The sequence below is a fragment of the Xenopus laevis genome, chromosome 8L (genome assembly GCF_017654675.1).
Source record: "Xenopus laevis strain J_2021 chromosome 8L, Xenopus_laevis_v10.1, whole genome shotgun sequence".
Lineage (NCBI taxonomy): Eukaryota > Metazoa > Chordata > Amphibia > Anura > Pipidae > Xenopus > Xenopus laevis.
Genome location: NC_054385.1, coordinates 87,955,906 through 87,977,809, shown reverse-complemented (window position 1 = coordinate 87,977,809; position 21,904 = coordinate 87,955,906). Strand labels below are relative to the sequence as shown.

The 21,904-nt window shown below is 37.6% G+C and overlaps 1 protein-coding gene across 2 annotated transcripts; it reads right to left on the bottom strand.

Moving 5' to 3' along the window:
- Nucleotides 1-1,096: 1,096 nt before the first annotated feature.
- dlk1.L (delta-like 1 homolog L homeolog) lies at nt 1,097-21,254 on the bottom strand. 2 transcript variants are annotated; one of them, XM_041573076.1, is made up of 6 exons: nt 21,108-21,254; nt 20,444-20,534; nt 10,975-11,038; nt 9,618-9,748; nt 4,996-5,137; nt 1,097-3,689 (listed from the first exon to the last, which is right to left on the bottom strand). In XM_041573076.1, exons 2-6 carry the CDS (start codon nt 20,508-20,510, stop codon nt 2,975-2,977), a joined length of 1,119 nt encoding a protein of 372 aa, XP_041429010.1. In that variant the 5' UTR covers nt 20,511-20,534; nt 21,108-21,254; the 3' UTR covers nt 1,097-2,974. The 2 variants fall into 2 exon arrangements, with proteins under 2 accessions (XP_041429010.1, XP_041429009.1); XM_041573075.1 differs by having other exon boundaries at nt 20,758-21,253.
- Between the last annotated feature and the right edge of the window lie 650 nt (nt 21,255-21,904).

Below are 21,904 nucleotides of genomic sequence, written 5' to 3'. Positions count from 1 at the left end.
TCTAGTCCTGCCTTTTTGTCACCTTCTGTCTGAAGAGGGCTTACAAACCTATATTAATCAGTCAAAGTCCCAGTTGGTAACAGTAACAGTAAAAGTAGTAAACAGTTGCTTGTCCGCCAATAATCCCTGTAGCGCTTACTTAACTGCTAACTGCTTTCTTATATCCATTGATCAGTTCACTGGGAACTGAAAGGCTGGCCCTGTATTAAAGAAATATATCTTAACACAAGTCATTTTACTGGGTAAGGTCACTTCCTATGTGCTGCCCCCTATGGCGGTGGAGTAGATTCTGCTTTTCCAGGTTCTTATTTATTCAATGCCCTACAACTTGTGGTTTCACTGAAGTGAGAATAATCTGACAATCAAAAGGTTAAAATATGTGGATATTAAGAAAATAAGAACCTCATTATGCCAGGCCACTGTCTCTTTATTTAGCCATAGCCTTTTATTTTACTATAGATGGCATGTTGTCTCTATATATACATATACAACAGGGAGATGTTGACCACTCAAATATTCTGTGTTTCCCTGGGCATACAGTAGTTTACATATAAGGGGCTGTAAATTTCCTGGTACGCAGGATCATCTTAAAATAATGTTCCCCTGTATTAGTATAATATAAACATAGTTATAAATAACAGATAGATAGATATATAGATTGATTTCTGTGAATTAAGTCAGAAAACGTCATATATTTTTTTTTTTTCAACTATAAGCAACGGCACTAAAACATTGGCACTGTATGTCAGCACAGCACAATATCTAGAAATCACAAATACGTTTTACTTGAGGTAAATATATGAGGCAATAGCAATTAACACAATGAATCTGAGGCTTTCTCCTGCCATGAACCACTAGTAATGGTACATTATAATTATCTGATTGCAATGTTTTTAAAACCAGTAGAATTCATAGATATGCATGTTAAGGGGGTTATTTATCCAAGGTCGAGTTTGTGAGGTTTTTTTCCCACCTCAAATAAACTCACAACTCGATTGTTTGCTTATTTATGAAAAAACTCAAATGTAAAAAACGTGATTGAATGCAATCGGAGGACAAAAACTCTAATACCTCGAATTGATCGAGTTATAGGCTAAAAAACCTTGAATACCTTTACGAGCACAAACCGCTGTAAAAAAACAAAAAAACATACATTTTTTGTGAAAAACTTAAACTTTTCGGGAAAACCACAACTCTACCTTTAATAAATAACCACCGAAATGTACAGTAATGTAAGATTTATGAAAGTGTCTTTTTTTTTTTTTGCTTTAGTAGAAGCCAACAACATCACATTCTCTGTCAGTCAGTGCATTCATTGTATGTAGATGTTCTAAAACAACCGTGGTTGGTTGCTGCATCTCTGACAGATTTAGAGCAAGAGATTGAATGAAAAGTAGATTTCATTTGCCATAGGTGGAAAATAATTAAGATTTAGTGAGGCTTAGCCTCCCCAGAAAGAGACAAATTGCTATACAGTATACTCATATATTATTATAGGTTCAGTAGTGGAAGTCTTCTATAGGTAACCTCCCCAGACAGACATTTCCCCATTCTCCCCTGCCATTTGCCTGCTTATGTCAGTAATGTAAGTATTCTCAATGAATTGCTAAGCTGACCATGAATAAGCCACTTGCCGTGAGATACAGGGAGATCACCACACTGCACCAGCTGAGTTAGTTGGCTTGCCAGGTAGATAATTGCTGAATGACTGGATGCAAAAGATACATGTTGACCATGCCACTTACTAGGGATGGAGGGCCTTGGTGCTCCGTCCTGAGCTTCAACTAGCGGAGCAGACAAACCATATGTCAATAAGAAGGGAAGAAACTTGAACTCCAGTTGAGACTTAAAGGTAAAAATGGTACAACATGATTGTCTAATGTAACCTTATTGGCTTAACTTGCTCATCTCTATGCGAATGTGGTCAATATCAACTACAGCACATTTGACTTTGTGGCTTTTTTGTACTTTTTTCCTTTTCGTTGTTTTTGGTTGGATGAGAAGTTAAAATCCATAAAAAAAACTGAAAAAATGATAAACCTGCATTGGATTTTACCTTTTTGTTGAGAGCCTTCCCTTCTTCTTTACATACAGTATGGTTTGTCTGCTCTCCAAGCTGAAGCTCATGGTGGTGCATCTGGGCCTGCAAAGTGTCCTGTTTTGCTCTAAAGTAGAGAAAACAGTACCCTGAATTTAGAATCAGTCTATAGTAAACACTTCATAAGTATTTTGTTCATTGTTTTGACATTTTCACCATAGATCAATCATCAAGCCAAAACCAAAATTCAAAGGGCCTGTAAAAAGGAACAGTTGATGTCTTAACTGTAAGTTATTATGTAATTCTCCTACCGCACACCTGTAGTTCACCGATCCTGCAGTTGGTGGTGCGTTCCTTCCGTTGACCCGGCCGGGTCCCTTAGCAACCAATGTGTATAAAAAACGGATCCTCACACACGCTGAATTTGTATCCTGATGAAGGGTGGGTGTTCCCCCCCCGAAACGTTGATGTTTGGTGGCTGAATAAAAGGGGATATTCCCCGACTGCATTAATCAGCGTGTGTGCGGATCTGTTTCTTATAGACATTAACTGTAAGTTATAACACCATTTTCTAAATGTTAAAAAATGTAGGAGTGGTCCAGCTGAAAAGATCTACAAAGAAATCCCAGACTAATATCAGAATATTTCCAGGCTCCCATCATGTTATCAAGGAGCTAAGGAAAGGAAACCAATACTTTTTCAGACTCCACAAAATGCATCTCTATAGAGTAGGATCTGTTTAGCTTTTCGGAATAAATAGTTCTGGACTGGGAATGTCAATATTATCTTAGCATGATATTATTAATGTTATGTAACTGAGAGATGTTCAGCCTCAGGGTTCCAGCTTTAGGTGACCTACAGCCTAAATCCTCTGCCAGCAGCACACATGGAGGACTGATCCTGGATACTACTAGCAAAGTAGTTTATGTCTCATGTTTATGTAGAAGCATAATCCCTGCAGCAGTCTTCAAACTTTACTCCTTCTGGGAATATAATTTTAACATCATGGTCCTCTTCTCGACTTCTTTGCATGTAAATGTTTTTTTTCTTTCTTAAAAGGCGGCTGTATTTGGCATTGGCAAACCATGTCTCGCACTTAGAAAAGAACACAATCCCGGTGGTGATGAGGACAATGAGACAGGTCAGTAGCCCCAACACAATAAAACAGATAACTTGACTTTTATTAAGGAGTGGATCTACATTATGAATAGTCTCTTTGACTGTAATTTTAAGTACTTCATGTTGTGGAGATTTATGATAAGATGGCAGACTGTTTCTCCGCTCATACACATGTAGGCTGATGTTTTTATGGGGAAAAGAGCAGGTTGTTCCTGTGTAATTGGGCTGACAAAAGCACTGTAATTTCTCCCCTATTTGATAACACGTCCCACCGTTTGCACATGGATTGCTACTGCACATTGGGGTGAGATCATTACACAACTTCCCAGAAAACCCCAAAGGACAATGGCAGTGGAATCCTGATCCAATATCTGTGCAGCTTCCACCATTTCCGCAAGGATTAGGGTTGCAATCGTCCATATCTATCTGTATTTCACAATGATTACCCAAAAAACCAGCAGGACACTGACAAGAAGCATAAGGTGCAAAGCCATTGTTGTCTGTGCATGTGCCTCCATTCTGACAGGGAGACCTGAAGGCAAAAGTAAAACCCATGTTAATCCAATATACTAAGTTTAACAGTTTAAATACTGATTTCACATCAGTACATATACATTTTTGTTTACTGTAATTAGAACTTATACCCAGGTATATGGTTAAGACTTTTTCAGTGCTGCAGTCAGCTTTTTGATCTGTGCCTCATGTTATAAACAAACACATGGCATAGCTTAAAGAGACAACCAGAGATGGAGACCCTTCAAGACTGGCACTCTGGACTTTTATGTATGTGCTGCAGATTCTACATCTGATGGCACTTCATTTAAAACCCAAAGTCTGGGCCCGTTCCCCACAGTTTTACATGTCTCTGAGAATATTTCAATATACATTTAAATATAAAAGTTTCAAACTGCCAGCTGCATATCAGTGAGTTGCATCAGTGTAATGTGTCTTCTTTATCTGATTTAAATCTCATGATTTTTTTAATATTCTTATTAAGGTCTGGGCACACGGGCAGATTCTGGGAGATTAGTCGCCAGGTGGCAAATCTTTTCTTTGCTTCGACTAATCATCCCGATCTGCCTTCCCCTGCCTTCTGCAGGCTAAAATGAAAATCACCCGAAGTTTCCTCATGAGGCACTAACGGGTGACTAGGAAAGCGAAGCACTCCGAGTGCCTGCCCCCAGGCAGCGGGAGGCAGATTGGGGAGATTAGTCGCCGCGAAGAAGAGGAGATTTGTCACCTGGCGACTAATCTCCCCGAATCTGCTCGTGTGACCAGACCCTAAAACATGGGGTAGTATAATAACCAGGGGAAAAATACATTTGAGAATGGCATTTGCAAATTATTTTCAAATAGTTCAAAAAGCAAGTACAAATGCACATGTTCAAACCCAGAGATGAGATGAAAATACATTCATAGGTTCCCGTGGCAATGTTTTACCCTTCTGTCCCCTCTAATCACCTGCCTTCCCCACCAGTCCCTAAAACATATTTCTCCCATGGAACATTTAAATAAAAAATGCAGCGATGACTGCAGTTTTGTACTCCTATACCATACAAATATTTTGTTATAGTTGTGAAGCTTTTATTCATATGATATGCCTTTAATTTAAAGAGTACATCTGGATTAAAGCTGGCATTTCCTCACTTTTATTTGATAATGGAGTGATTACCAAAAGCAGAAAATAGACATTTTTCTCCAGTCAAAACCTCCTAAACAATTACAATCTTATTAAAATAATACTAGGTTGCTACAGACAATTACCATAGACTATGTATCCTTCCATATGCATTTTATACGCACATAAAGTCAAGGAGCAAAGGAGGCATAAAAGTTACCCATTTGTAATGCAGGGTCCCTTTTTAATAAGACAGTTTTTTCCTGTATACCCAAGAGTGCACAAGCAAATATATCCGCCATCCCCCGTTTCAATGCAGGTGGAGTTGCTGGAACAGGGCTTTGCAGCACAAGGGTGAATATCTGTAATGACAGAATATGCACATTCTTTAAGTTACTGATATAAATCATATAGGTACTGTATTTCAGTAAGTTAAATAAAAATAATAACAACTGAAGAAAAAGGGCAGAAGTTGTCCTAGCAGGAAGAAGACTCACAGGGGGTGTATGAGCAGGAGGCCTATGGGAAAGGAACATAAACAAATAAACCTCTAAAAAGGCTCAGGGGACAAATATTTCCTTTTCTAGGTGAATATACTTGTGCATCTTATAAAGTAAAGTTCTACTATGAGGATTCAATATAGTAAAGAAAACTTTAGGTTTAGGAGAACTAAAGCTATTAGGGAAAAATCTTGAATACCTCCAATGTATCTCTAATGCCTCAAATTTATTAAGTTTTTGAGCATAAACCACCCAAAAATCATGAAGGCAAAAAACATCTTCAAATGATTAAAGGGACTTCTACCATTGACTTCAACGTGACCTCGACAGGTTTTAGCTGGAGTATTTTCTGATTCGGGCTTTAAAAGAAAACTATACCTCTCAAACAATGTAGGTCTCTATAAAAAGATATTGCATAAAACATCTCATATGTAAAACCCTGCTTCATGTAAATAAAACATTTTCATAATAATATACTTTTTTAGTAGTATGTGCCATTGGGTAACCATAAATAGAAAACTGACATTTTAAAAAATAAGGGCTGCCCCCTGGGATTGTATGATTCACGGTGCACACAAACATAACAAACAAACTATACGTTAGGTCACATAAGCCAATTAACAGAGTTCTGTCTTTTGCTTCCACACTTCTTCTTGTTACAGTTAGAGTTGTAGCATTTCGGGTCAGGTGATCTCTGAGGCTATCACAACAATATTTACTTAAATATATATACCAGTATATACAAGATTTTTTGAAGATTTCACTTAATTTGATATAAATTGATCTGTTGCTCAAGTATTCATTTTGGGGGTATAGTTTTCCTTTAAGCAGCTTTGAGGCATAATAAATAAAAAAAATTGGGCTTTTTTTCTTGAAAAAAAAAATTTTTTTGTGAAACCCCCCTTGAAAAACTCAACCTCTTGTTAAATAAACCCCGTTATGTTTGGGGTTTCTTTTCTGTTTGCAACTTGCCATTTTCGGGTTTTACTGCTTTATCCAAGATAGGTGAGAATTATTTTTCATTATGTCTTTGGTTTTCCTATCAGGGGGGAAAAAATCTGTCTGCACTTTTATGCTTTTATTGTTTTCTAGCAGGCTAAAGAAGCAATATTCTCTTGAGCGCCTAATTCTCTTTCCATAAGTCAATAATCCTTTTAGACAAACAGCTGGGAGAGATGTTAGATATAAAGTGCATTCCCAAGTATATGGTCGCATTTACATATAAATTGTATCTGTAAGTGCTACAATATTTCCACTTCATATAAAAAAAGACACATTTTATACTTATACATTTAGGGGGAAAGGCTTTGTACAAAAGCTGCTTTGCACTGTATATTTTAAATTACTTATGATTGCAGAGTTGAATTTCACTTATAGCCTTATATTAAAGTTGCCAAAGGGCTAAAGGTGAGCTACAGGGACACACTAGTGCTTCCACTTATTTAAATTGAGCTGTTCCCCACCATAATTACACAATATCTGCCAACATGATTTAATGGGTTTTACACGCAAGACTGAACTTAATCTCACAGTAGGCGTTAAATTGTGCAAGGTTATATAGCATGTTATTGGAACGTTACACTGGCTATTGCACAAGCGCAAACAGTCATTTTACAGTATGCATTCTGTAGTACAGGTATGGGATCTATTACCCACAATGCTTGGAATCTGGTGTTTTCTGGATAAGGGACCTTTCTGTGATTTGGATCATGCCATATATTTAAAAACATTTAAACATTAAAGAAACCCAATAGGATTATTTTGCCAGCAATGTGGATTCATGCAGTTTAGTTAGGAGCAAGTACATAGGTACTATTTTATTAATGTTTCAAAATAAATAATTTAAAAAAAATTAGCATTGTGTACTTATAATGGACTCTATGGTCTTTCCATAATTTGGACCTTTGTGGATACTAGGTTTTCATCTTAGGGTAGAACCACATGGCGAATTTCAGTTCTTGTCCATCAGTTCCGGCGCAATGCGAGGAATCGCAGGTGTCATGTCGGATGCGCTAAATCGAATGTAAGTAATACAAATGTCGCACGTAGAAGCTGATTTCATCCGACACAACACGACTGTCAGATGCAAATGCTGCATGGAGCGTCTTCATCCGACAGACGTGTCATGTCGGATGAAATCAGCTTCTATGTGCGACATTTGTATTACTTACATTAGATTCGGCGCATCCGACATGAAGCCTGCGCTTCTCATGTCACGTCGGAACGGATGGACAAGCACCGAAAATCGCCCCTGTATTTCTACCGTAAGGGAGCCAGCACACGGACAGATTTGGGGAGATTTCGTTGCCTGGTGACCAATCACCTCTTCTGTGGGGCGACAATCTCCTCGAACTGCCTTCCCCCTGCCTTCCGCCTCCTATAATGAGAAAACGCCGGCGCCAATGCACTCGAGGCGCTTTGATTTCCGAAGTCGCCTGAAGTTTCCTTGTGAGGCGATTAGTCGCCAGGTGACTAAATCTCCCTGAATCCGCCCGTGTGCTAAAGCCCTTAGTGCTTGCATACCTGCATCGCTTATTTTAGTAATAGTGCCACCTGTTACCTTTGGTCAGTCTCTCCCAAATAATTGTATAGAACCCCTTTACTGATAAGGAAGAATAAGTCTGGTGCAAAGTATTTTATTTTATTGTTAAACATTTCACTGAGATCTCTTGAATAGCTTTCAAATAACTAGGAAATATAATTTGGACCACAGTAGCTCCAGATTTTCCTTATTCAAGTTATCTGGAGACACAGTGGCTCAAATAATGCTGGACAATTTCTTACATTTTCACTTAGGGATTTACAACCGGTACCTCTCTATTTATTTATTTTCTGCTAAATTGTACCTTATAGTATTATTCTATAGCTGATGGAGTAGACAAAGACAGTAGACTTTGACCAGATCAGAAAGGTGAGAAATGGTTTTCTGGAAGAAAAGACTCAGTATTTTTCTACATCGCTTAAAATCACTTTTTTGCACCATAAACATTAGAGGGAAAATTTAAAATACGAGAAACATCAAAAAATGAAATTGTTTTAAAGTAATAAAAATGTAATGCACCGTTGCCCTGCACTAGTAAAACTGCTGTGTTTGCTTCAGAAACACTACTATTGTTTTATAAATAAATTGCTGTGTAGCAATGGGGGCAGCCATTCAAAGGATAAAAGGCTCAAGTTACACAGCAGATAAGCTTTGTAGAACATAAATCTGTTATCCATTATTTATCCTGTGCCATATAGCCTTTTTTTCAATTTCCACCATTGCTACTCAGCAGCTTGTTTATATGAACTATAGTAGTGTTTCTGAAGCAAACAGATCCATTTTAGCAGTGCAGGACAACAGTACATGACATTTTCATTACTTTAAAACACTTTCATTTTTTGGTGTTACTGGTCCTTTAACAAAATTCAAAGACTTGCTCACTAATACCAGTGAAAAAAAGCTTGAGTTCTTGTTGTCCTAAACCTCAAATTCTTGAACAATGTGTCTCAGTGAGACATGGGTTTTTACTATTGAGTGTTGTTCTTAGATCTACCAGGCAGCTGTTATCTTGTGTTAGGGAGCTGTTATCTGGTTACCTTCCCATTGTTCTTTTGTTTGGCTGCTAGGGGGAAAAGGGAGGGGGTGATATCACTCCAACTTGCAGTACAGCAGTAAAGAGTGATTGAAGTTTATCAGAGCACAAGTCACATGACTTGGGGCAGCTGGGAAATTGACAATATGTCTAGCCCCATGTCAGAATTCAAAATTGAATATAAAAAAATCTGTTTGCTCTTTTGAGAAATAGATTTCAGTGCAGAATTCTGCTGGAGCAGCACTATTAACTGATTCATTCTGAAAAATAATTTTTTCCCCATGACAGTATCCCTTTAAATCATATGGGGGGGAAAATCAGTATGCATAAAAAACGCTGTGGACAAGAATGACACTCCTTTATATTTGTTAAAACTGCTTCTAGGGTTTTTGCTTGTGAAATTTAATGTGGACATATCTAAATTTATAATGTTCATAATACAGTCTATGAAAATTACCACTCGTCAAATCATCCTACAAGTTAATATCATCATAGGAGCTCTTGCGTGTTTAAGATTTCAACCTCCAGGTGGAGCTGTTGGATGCATTTTTATCATATTTCATCTTATGCAGCTATTATAGTTCTACTTTCAGTAGGAAGTCGATCTTAAACATGTTTTTAAGACTAAATGGTTTCTTTCAAATATTTTTACATACAGATGTTTATTTTTAAACTGTCGGTATAAATAGGAAATATATTTTCAGACTACGTCAGCAAGCTTCGCAGGCAAAGCATTCATTGGCAATTGAGAGAATTCGAAAACAAACCAATATCACAGAGGCTTCCAACCCATCCTTCTTCACAAAGGCATTGCCATGGTTTTGTACAGCTTCCATGCAGACAAGCAGGAAATGCGATACACTGATCACAGAACTGTCCTTTCCAGCCAGCACGACACCTGCAATATCATCAAACATTCTGTTTTTAGCTAGGTATCCTACACTCCAGCCCTTTCACCAGTTACTCTCCATTTAATCTATCATTATAGACAATTAGTCTATTTTAAAATGTGAATTCTGATATTTCTGTACATGGTGCATAATGATTTTTTTTCAGTTTTGAACTGAAAACATTTTTAATTAAAAGAAATTGCTGAGATCTGGCAAAGATCCATAAATATGAAGGTACTTAGAATTAGTGGCAGAACAGGGTCTGTTAAGGAGGCACAATTACTAACTTAATAATATGCAAACTGTTACTGAAAAGCTGATAATGGCATGGAATGCATTTTGTGCAGATGTGGAGGCGGCCAAAGGAATGTAATCTTTCTTGAAATGGGTATAAAGCAGCTTAGAGACTAAAATACAACCATTTAAAGGCAGGTTTATGTTATTAGCTGGGTCTTTGCTAAAGGTTTCTATGTAAATGTTGACATAAATACTGATTTACCGCACTGCATTACCGGTATCAATTCTGTAGAAATCATAGGGCTCATGTATGAATAAATGTGCAGTGAGCAATGTGCTGTTGGGCGCAAGTCTGCATTATTTTTTACCAACAATGTAGCATTTGTTTCTATAGTGCTAGTGTAACACTGGGTGCAAGATGGAGATTGATATGCCTTATGTATGCGAACACCCCTCTTTATTATTGCAATTGGCTATTTAAGTCACACCCATCATTACTGACACAGTTGTCACTACATCAAAACCTCCCTGACCTCAAACCAAAAGAATATCTGTGGAATAAATTGGAACACTGGTGCGAGCCAATCATGATTGCTCAACATTTGTGCCCAAACTCTTAAATATGAATTGAAAACAAAAAAAAGAAAAATGTTATCCAAAAAAGAATCATGCATTTTTTTATACTGTATGCCAGAGTGGCCCTTGCTTTATTTCAGCAGGGATTTGGAACTAAAGACCTCTCCTGTCTATCACTTGCACTCTGTTTATTCTGTGAAAGAAGGGATAAGAAGCAAGGTGCAATATATATATGTATTAGCCCCTGTGATGATTACCGTATTACCTGTTATTACAAACTGGTAATGTAACCTTTAAAAATCCTGAATGTGTAATTTGCTTTGTAATTACTGGTTTTGTGTTCTGAGTAATGAGCGATTCACCTTGTTTATGGTGGCTATTTTTGCCCATACCAGTGCATTAAAACATGTGTCGGTATTACCTGCATTCTCCAGGACTTTCACAGAACCCATTTACTGGATGGCAGCCAGGCATGCAGGCAATTTCTAGAAGAAGAGAGAGAGCGTTCATTGTTTCATTAAAATAAATGACATATTGTGCCTACAAAAGGAGAATAGGAAAGAATAGGAAAAGGAGGACAGATGAAACCTGTTTTTTGACCCTGCAGAGAAATAGTGTTCTTTTTGGAATTGGTTATAGTCCTTCAGTTTATTCATTCCGAAAAACATAGAATAGCATGCCAGTATTTACACACTATTCAACTAGAATATTGGCTGATTAGTTCACAATAACTCCCTGATCCCTTCTCTAGTTCAAAATCAGATGAAGAGTTGCAATACTATTCCAGTTTTTCTTTTGTATATAGGAAGTAAATCCATGTTGTGATGAGAAAGTATCATTATTGTTTCTGAACATTACCCAATAAATAAATGCATTGGTTCTTCTAGACTGCCTATTCCATTTCTGTCTGAATGTGCTGACACTTTATTTGTGCCTGACCCTGCTATTTGTACAGAATAGCTATGTCTCTGGAGTTAATTTCCTTTTAGATTGTACAGAAAAATAGTCTAGACCAGTGCTGTCCAACTTCTGTGGTACTGAGGGATGGAATTTTTCTGGCCTATGTATTGGAGGGCCCATAATAGCAGCCAGTTTTAACCACTCCCTGATTTTAAACCACACCCACTTTAAACAACGCCCATGTTACCACAAGACCAAGTCGACATTAATGGTGGTAGCACACCCAAAAAAGCAAATGGCTGGTGCTCACTGCAGGGATATCACTCATACAGTATGTGAAAAACATGAAGTCATATTAATACATACCCTTAAAGGAATTGTTCAGTATACAAATAAAAACTGGGTAAATAAATAGGCTGTGCAAAATAAAAGATGTTTCTAATATAATTAGTTAGCCAAAAATGTAATGTATAAAGGCTGGAGTGACTCTAGAGTGACTGTAGAGTGATTGCATTGAGTTCTGATTTTAAATCTAATGTAACTGGTAAGGCATTTAATAACCGCAGCGGGCGGTCGGGGGCAGGGTCGGCTGGGGTCAACAGGGTCGGGACGGGGTCAGTGGTGGTCAGCGGGGGTCGCCAGAAAACTTGGACGTGCCGGCGTCCAATTTTGACGCGCCGGTGTCTAATTTGTCCAATTCCGCTTTTGGCCCGCGGCTCGTGGTTGGGGACCCCTGCATTAATAGATGTAATACAATTTGGCAGTTGCCAACAAAGGGTGCTGTAACATGAACAATCTCAACACTTTTTTGTTATGCCTATGATTAAGGGCAGAAGTGCCTGAACTGATCAGGTGGATGATGCTGTTTAATGTCGATGAATAAAGCTACAAATTTTTAAAGTCGCCAAGTGTTGCGATGCTCACTTTCATCTACTTTATAAAACAGCAGGGGACACTCTAAAATACAGCAGGGCCACTCTAAAATGAACAGTTCATACTGTACTACATACAGTGACACAATGCTGGTGCCCCTCCAGCAGTTTGTATGAGATGGGAAAAGGGGAACAATGTGGGCACTTTCAGTCTGGGACTGAACAGTAAAGGGCTTTAAGGGTGTGAACAATAGAGGTGTCACAGATGTGAGCAATAGAGGTGTCACAGGTGTGAATAATGCAGGGGGGATTAAATCTTACACAAGCAAAGCAGCCAGGTTTTCATGTGGGGGGGGCACACAAGGGGGGCCGCCAGTTGGACAGCACTGGTCTAGACTATACATTTTGCGTTACCACCTTATGTGGCTGATTTCCTAAAATAGGTTCCAAACTACAGTAGCTAGCTCCTGATTACAAGCAAATATAATTTCCGGTTGCTGTTGGTAACTGCACTGGGGTAGTTTATCACCTGCTTTAGTAAAGTAGCCCATATATATTTTTTAGTAGTTCTTAAAAATTATTTTCAACCTTTATTAACCTCCAGTAATATTAAATCTATCTGAAAGGGCAAGTGCAACCAATATATAACTAAGGGTTTTAACAAATCCCCACGCTACTTACAGAGTCCATATTAAATGTTTACTGAACAATCCTTCTGCTTATTTGTGTTTAAACCCAGTAGACCAGGCATGTCCAAAGTGCGGCCCGGGGGCCAATTGCGGCCCTTTTTCAAATTTACACCGGCCGTCAGCCTCCATCATGAAATTAATAATAATGAGGCCTCCCAGCACAGTACGATCAGGAATCCCATAGCAGTAACATTAGTGAAATAGTCTGCCACTTTGGTCTATACTACTGCCTGTGTGCTGAAGGTGTTAGCAATAGACAAGTACTGGCACGTAGTGACGCGCTGCTCTTGCATACTTCTTTAGGGCTGAAGGTGTCAATAGACGTACTGATGTGCCAGTACAGTAAACCTCACCAAATCTGGCCCTCGTTGCAAAAAGTTTGGGCACCCCTGCACTAGACAATCCACAGTCTATACCAAAAAACCTTTTGGAGCAGGCACTGAACTTTGAGTGCCTGCTCCAAAAGGTTTTTCGGTTTGTCTGCTCCCCGTGCTGAGGGTTCAGGGCGGTGCACCTGGGCCTCTTCCCTGTGGTGAGTAATCACTTTATAATACACAAAAGCCATGAATATCTTGTAAATTATATCCTTATAAATGGTGAGTTCTGATGTCATCAGTTATAAACGGTGAGTTCTGATGCCATTTCTGTCACATGACTCACTGAAATTTGTGTATTATAATAAATAAAGTACCCCCAGTTGCAAAATATGAGGATATTAGAAGTTACCTCGGAGTTCCATGACCTGTATAAAAACACTCGGCCTTCGGCCTCGTGTTTTTATAAGGTCACGAAACTCCTCGGTAACTTATAATATCCTTATATTTTACAAAAGGGGGTACTTTATTCACTATATAATTGGAGACCCTAAACTTCCAATTTATCATCAATCCACAGTATATAACCTGATAAAGACAGCTAAAAATAAATAGTGTATAACAGTATATATAACCTTATTCTGTATTCTTATTCGTCTCTTTTGCCACCTACCCATCAGCCCCTTTTACTGGACATTTTAGTAACACAAAATGAAGCATAAAATGAAGGCAGGGGTGTTAATTTTTAAAGTCCCAAATTATATTTTATGACCACAAATGAATTTTGTAGTCATAAAAAGAATATTTTCTACACAGGATGAAATAGTAAATGACAACACAAAATGAAAGTTAGTTAGTGAAATGTGAATGATTTGTATTAACAATAATCATGCTGTGGTCACAAAATAAATCAGTAAATTCTGTTGACACAAATTGAATTTTGTTGCAAACATTGAATTGTATCAGTACAAACTGCAAAGTGTTATCTACATTGACATGTTTTTTTGTGATTACAAAGCCATTGTTTTATGCTGACATGACTATAAAATGATTTTCACATTTGTAAAAATTGCATTTTGTGCTCAGCAATACCCTGTATACAAATAACCCCTTATTACTTAGCTTACTATTCTTCTTAGTTGTAAATTCTGCTCTTACCCTCTTTACCATATGACCACTTATCCAATGCTGCTAATATGTATTTTCTATTGTGTTGTTTCTCCCTGAAAAAATATATTTTGTCCTCCTGTTCAACAGTAGCTGCCTTTGCTTTACAAATATTAATGAACGTAATGGTAGTATACACCATGTTTTTCTTTTTTAATGCTCATGTTTGTGCCACTGTCACAAAGAGAATATACTAATCACATAGGGAAAGGAGAAGTTGTCAAGAAAACTTGGGGGACAGAAGCTGCATTGTAGGGACAGAAGCTGCATTTAATGAATATAAACACTGTAATAAATGTTGTAAATCAGCAATCCGGAAGGCTAAGAAAAGAAATGAAGAGTTAATTGCGGTGGAGGTGAAAACTAACCCTAAAAAGTTTTTTAAATATATTAATAGTAAAAAGAAGCAGGTTGAGAGTGTTGCTCCATTAAATAATGGTACCAGTATGGTTGTAACAGATACAGATAAGGCAAATGTGCTAAATCAGTTCTTTTCTTCAGTGTATACAATAGAGGAGTCTGGGTTCACAGGCTCACTTAATAACTGCACGAATGGTTCAGCTCAATCTAGTCAGTGGCTGACTCAGGATATGATTCAAAAAGCTTTAATACAAATTAATGTAAACAAGGCTCCAGGGCCTGATGGCATACACCCCCGGGTTCTAAGAGAGCTTAGTTCAGTTTTAGACCAGCCCTTATTTCTGATTTTCTCAGATTCACTGTCATCTGGTATGGTGCCTATGGATTGGAGAAAAGCTGATGTTATTCCAATATTTAAAAAGGGATTACGATCTCAGCCTGGCAATTATAGGCCAGTAAGATTGACATCTGTGGTGGGCAAATTATTTGAAGGCTTGTTAAGGGATCACATTCAAAATTTTGTCCTAATGAATGGCATTATGAGCAACAATCAGCATGGCTTTATGAAGGATAGGTCATGTCAGACGAATTTGATTTCATTTTATGATGTGGTAAGTAAGATTCTGGATAGTGGGGGGGCAGTAGATGTGATCTATTTGGATTTTGCCAAAGCGTTTGATACTGTGCCCCACAAACGACTGCTTTCTAAACTAAGGTCTGTTGGGCTTAATGAAGTCGTTTGCACATGGATAGGAAACTGGCTACAGGGTCGGGTACAGAGGGTGGTTGTTAATGGGACATTCTCTACTTGGAGTAAGGTTCTTAGTGGGGTCCCCCAGGGCTCAGTATTGGGTCCACTTTTATTTAACTTGTTCATTAATGACTTAGGGGAGGGTGTTGTAAGTAATGTATCAGTGTTTGCAGATGACACAAAATTATCCAGCCCAATTAATTCCATCCAGGATGTGGCATCCTTGCAACAGGATCTTGACAAACTGGCAATCTGGGCAGCTAAGTGGCAAATGAGATTCAATGTTGATAAATGTAAAGTCATGCACCTGGGATGTAAAAATATCCAAGCCACTTATACCCTTAATGGGACTGCACTAGGCAAATCCATTATGGAAAAGGACCTTGGAGTCCTTGTAGATGATAAACTTGGCTGTAGCAAGCAATGCCAGTCAGCAGCATCAAGGGCAAATAAGGTCTTGAGCTGTATTAAAAGGGGCATAGAGTCACGGGAGGAGGGGGTCATTCTTCCACTGTATAGAGCACTTGTAAGGCCCCATCTAGAATATGCCGTACAGTTTTGGTCTCCATCACTCAAACAGGACATTATTGTATTAGAGAGGGTACAGAGAAGGGCAACTAAGCTGGTAAAAGGTATTGAAAATCTTAGCTATGAGGAAAGACTGGCCAAATTGGGGATGTTCATGCTGGAGAAGAGGCGCTTAAGGGGTGATATGATGACTATGTATAAATATATAAGGGGATCATATAATAATCTCTCTAATGCTTTATTTACCAGTAGGTCTTTCCAGCTGACACGAGGTCACCCATTCCGATTAGAAGAAAAGAGGTTCCGCCTAAATATTCGGAAGGGGTTTTTTACAGTGAGAGCTGTGAAGATGTGGAATTCTCTCCCTGAATCAGTTGTACAGGCTGATACATTAGATAGCTTTAAGAAGGGGTTGGATAGCTTTTTTAGCAAGTAAGGGAATACAGGGTTATGGGAAATAGCTCATAGTCCAAGTTGATCCAGGGACTAGTCCGATTGCCATTTTGGAGTCAGGAAGGAATTTTTCCCCCTCTAAGGCAAATTGGAGAGGCTTCAGATGGGTTTTTTGCCTTCCTCTGGATCAACTGGCAGATAGGTACTTAATAAACAAAAAAAAAAAAAGGTTGAACTCGATGGACATGTGTCTTTTTTCAACCTTACTTACTATGTTACTATGTTACTATGAATAGAACTGCAAATGCAAGACACATAAAATATAAATCATATGAATGTGCTAGGACAATGCCTATAACATACAGTATATATATATATATATATATTGGCTACAATAATGACTGCCTCAGCTACCTGCTGCAGAAATAGCAATTTTGGAAATAAAGCCCTGTTGTTTCTGGTGGTTATTTTGTCAAATAATCCCTGACATATTTGTGGGTAAAATAATTGTTTGTGAAAACTGAATTTCAAGAAGTTGTCATCTTTTTAATTGACAGTCAGGAGACCTGCCAGTGATACCACATAGACGTGCCTATTTATGATTCACAGTTGATACACATGGCTTGGAAGTTCAATGCTTAGTACAGAGGGAGTGTGGGGAGGAAGCAGCCTGACCGAAAAGCATATGCCACATTCTGCTATGACACTAGAGACACAATTAGGCATCATCTGTCAGGATGAAGGCCTCTGAGGCTATAGCAGTTCTTCTGTTATAATATGCAAAAAGTTAAAGCAAGTCATTTGAATGAAATAACTATTCCTGAGTTACTAAAGCACAAGATAACAGAAGCAAATATTATGTTTTAAATTACATATACTGCATTCAGTCAGCTTAAGGGAAATACATGAATTTTGACAACGTCCCCTGTAATTCCTGTTTTCAATTCAAAAAAATTTCAGGATGTACAATGTAAATAGTATATATTTAAATATTCATCATAATAATAAAAAAAAAAGCTTCATTTGTCAATGTTGCAAAGTATACTTTTATAATGGAACAGCTTGTGTTTAGGTTCCATTCATTTGTATTTGTTAGGAGAACAGTTTAAAAATTAGTACAAACTGGCATTGTTAAAGTCACTATACTCCATTTTCTCATGTATATCCATATCCTACATGTGCCTGCATAGAGGATTACCTATGCTCACTTTTTCATGGCATCACTCTGTATAGCCCACAATAAAATGCAGGAGGTTTTTCCCTAAACTTGCTTCCAGTCCTACATTATAGGCCATTTTGGTAGGCTGTGCTCCTAATGACACATGTCATGGCAAGAAGGCTAGGCCCATTTTTGGCTTTTTATAGGGGGGATTATAAACATACACTTGAGTTTATGGTTTGAAAATTGATGAAGGTTGTCCACATATACCTTGAGCAATGGAATCTAATGCAGGAACTGCAAATTTAACTTATAACACCTTCAAAGCGTCATAATTACATGGCTGCTTATTTAATACTGTTTTTCTATTCTTATACAAAGGTATAAGGAAAAAAGAAGGAATAGTGGTCATATAAAACAGAATTGAGACTAGTATTAACTGATTAAAGGGGTGCTTCACCTTAAAGTTAACTTTTAATATGTTATAGAATGGCTAAGTCTAAACAACTTTTCAAATAGCCTTCATTTTTTTTTTTTATATAGTTTTTTAATTATTTGCTGCAGTCTTCTGGCTCTTTCCAGCTTTCAGTGGGGGTCACTGACACCATCTGAAAAACAAATTCTCTGTAAGGCTACACATTAATTGTTATTGCTACTTTTTATTACTTATCTTTCTATTCATGCTCTCTCCTATTCATACTCCAGTCTCATATTCAAATAAATGCATGGTTGCTGGGGAAATTTGCATCCTAGCAACCAGATTGCTGAAATTGAAAATTGGAGAGCTGCTGAATAAAAAGCTCAAAAACAAATGATAATGAATGGAAACCTATTGCAAATTGTCTTAGAATATCACTTACATCAAACTAAAAGATAATTTAAAGGTGAACAACCCCTTTAAGGAAGGAATTAAGCTAAATTATCAACTAATAAAATGTAAGATTATAATTTTAAAATAAAATGTATTGCCAATTAGCCCTAATGGTATCTATGGTCAACTGGCCCATCAGTTGGGTTTTAATCTATAATTTGCTAAATTCAACTAAATGAGAAAAAAAATTGCATAGTTTATTTTGTGAAAACTCCATTGACATTTATGTGGTATTTTGAAATTGGAATAGGAGATATATATGTCTATGACGGTTTCCATTCATCCAGGTCATGGTATATCTAGTAGAAGTAGCTCATCTAGCAGCTTCTTCAGTTCAACTGACTGGTACAGGAAATCCTCGGAGTATAAACTCTTCTTATAATCCAACCACAATGGTGCAGTTTAACTATTCAAAAAATATTTCTCTCACCAGTCAGTTGAACCGAAGAAGCTGCTCGGATGAGTAGTGAAAAATATTCAATGATTAATCAGCAAGTCCAACTGCTCTAGATTTACTTCTACTAGATAGGAGATATATACGTTTCTCATCAAACAAAATCTAAACCTTAAGACAGGTATGGGATCCCTTATCTAGAAACCTATAATTCAGACCCATAAAACCCCAGGTCTCAGAATAATAGATCCTGCATCTGTCCCAATGAGGCAGCCGCAGAACCAATGGAGTAAATATCTTGGGCTAGACTCAGCTTGAAGTAAAAAAAACTATAACATAATTCAATTCCAAAAGAGTTTTCATGAGATGAATCATTTTTGCACCTCATATTATGTTGCTGCCAAAATGCACTGAATATGTGCAGAATTTGTGTTTGCTGAGATGCTATTTATAATTCTTTGCCAAGAAATCTGTTGCTTCTGTTCACTTTGGTTAGATACAACTGGGAGACTGCATTAGATGATTGTTTCTAATCTGCTATTGAAGTTCAGCGCTAATGTACTTCCTTTTAAATCATGACAGCATTGTTTACTATGAATTGCTCTCAACGAAATACTATATTTAAACTCGGGAAGAAGCTTGATAGATTCAAGTGGTTAAATGGAAAAAAATATTGATTCAGTACTCACGGGCATCAAGCACCTAATCTATGTTTGCCTTTGACAATGCTGTAACTCAGACTAATATAGATGTCCTAGTTACGTTGTAAGCTTTTATGGGCATATACCAGAAAGGAAAAGGGATAAGGTTATAACAAGGAAAAAGGGATCATCAATGTTACCTACAATTTTAATTGTTTAAAAAAATGAATGTACTTTCAAATAAAGTCAAGACTGAGCATGTGACCAAACAGCAGTAAACGACACATTCCCTTGGAAAGTTCCAAACAGGGTGCCATGTTTTATATCAAGGTATTTATATCAGAGCTTAGAGCTTATATTGGAAATATGTTAGTCCTTCATAGTGTAAGGCTAGTCATCTGCTAAACCTTGAGCTGCAATATATAACAGAACCATCCATAGATCAATATGCATAAATGACCCATTGTGTTTAACCCTTGCAACCACCTGTAATGTGTTTGTTAACATTTGAGCAACAGGGGTATACGGAATTGCCAAAACATTTCAAAGCTTGGTCCATATCTGAAAAATGGGATGTCAAATATAAGGCTAACATTTCTGAAAATTCCTGTAATTTAATAAAATTGCTTGTTAAATAAAGATTTGTTAATACGTATAACATTAACAAAGGTAATTTAATCAAATTAATTCAATATAATTATGTAATTCAATATACAATTCCAGCAGTTCATATATACAATCATGGATTTACATCCAGTAGTCCGCACGCCAGTCACATGCACAGTTGCTTACAAACTAGACAACTGTGGAACAGAGGTAATGATGCAAAAGTAAATTTTTCAGCCTTTTACCTTTCATCTCTGTGGCTATGAAGTGAGACAGAAGCAGGCACAGAATGCACGAGGCAGTTAACTCCATCCCTTGTGTTTCCCTAGAGAGTGCCTAGAAGCAGAATACACATGTCACTGTACATAAGTAATGCATAGGTATAAGACTACACCATTCTTCATAAATGCAACATTGCACACAAAAAACCAAGCCTTTTAAATACTTTATATATAGCCTATACTGCTGACATCACTATCATTGTGCATTGAACTGTAAGGTGCAACCCGATGTACATCCTTTCATGGCAAACGGGATGCAGGAGCACACTTATACTAACCTTCATTGCTGTTCCCCAAGGTTTACACAAAGGTTAGATATTCAAAATTTGTTCATAACGTGTTGCACTCTTCACTATGATAACTGCCTGGGGGAGGACAAAGGATATCTCCAAACAAACTTCTGCAGTCAGCATTGACTTATATAAAGACACAAGTCAGAGAAATGAAATGCAGTCCAGATGTTACAGGTGTAGATTCAGGTGTTCTTCAGGAATTTACTGCTTAACTCCCGTTATAATAGAATCCTGGATTATGCAATGCAAGTTGTAAGGCAGCTGGTGTTTCCTGACTGATGTGCATGGAGGAAACAATGACTTGTACTAGTGCAGCAGTTCTGCTGTTTTCTCACCTATTCCTTTTACTTCTCTGTCTAGCATCTATTCCCTTCAATCCAGATCCACACTGCCTGCAACAACTGAAGGCAGCTCATTCTCCACAGCCCTGGATGAGCACGCCTCCAACAATGCTGTTAGTCATTCTGTAAGCTTCAGGGAAAACATGAAGTGGAATTTTAATGTCCTTCCACGTAACGATCTGCCAAACCTTGATACTGCACCATGCTGCTTGGATCTTATTTTGATGCCTGGGCAGCCTTCACATTTCATAGAAGTTTACAATTTACAGGTCAGCATGTGGCTTTTATTTAGTGTCCCTTTAGGGAAAAACACTCACAGATGAAAGCAAATAATGACAATTTTAAAAGAAAAACTATAAATGATTTGTGAGAATTGGGACAGCTGGAGATCAAAATGGCTGGTTTTGGTAATGTGTGCTGCCATTTAACCCCTCATGGTGCAGTTAAAATTCTATACTGTATTTTAGTGTGATAAGTATAATGCATTCTGTCTTTTACATTTAGCACCCTTAGCCCAAAAAAAAAAAAAAAAAAGACGCCTTATGTGTCTTGCAAATTAATCCTCTGGAAATCTCCATCTGGCACGATCACTAATATTTGTTTATCAGCAAGCTCTGTTCTTTGCTGCTTCCTTTATATGGATGCTGTATCTGTTGTACAGAAGAAAATGCTGTGCCTCTGTCTGCTTCTGCCAGTTCTTTGTTGTATATGGCAAGAAGTTGCATAAATTGATGTAAAATATGGATATGCAGAGAATTCATGTGTTCTAAAGGGACAATCCCCTGCTTGTA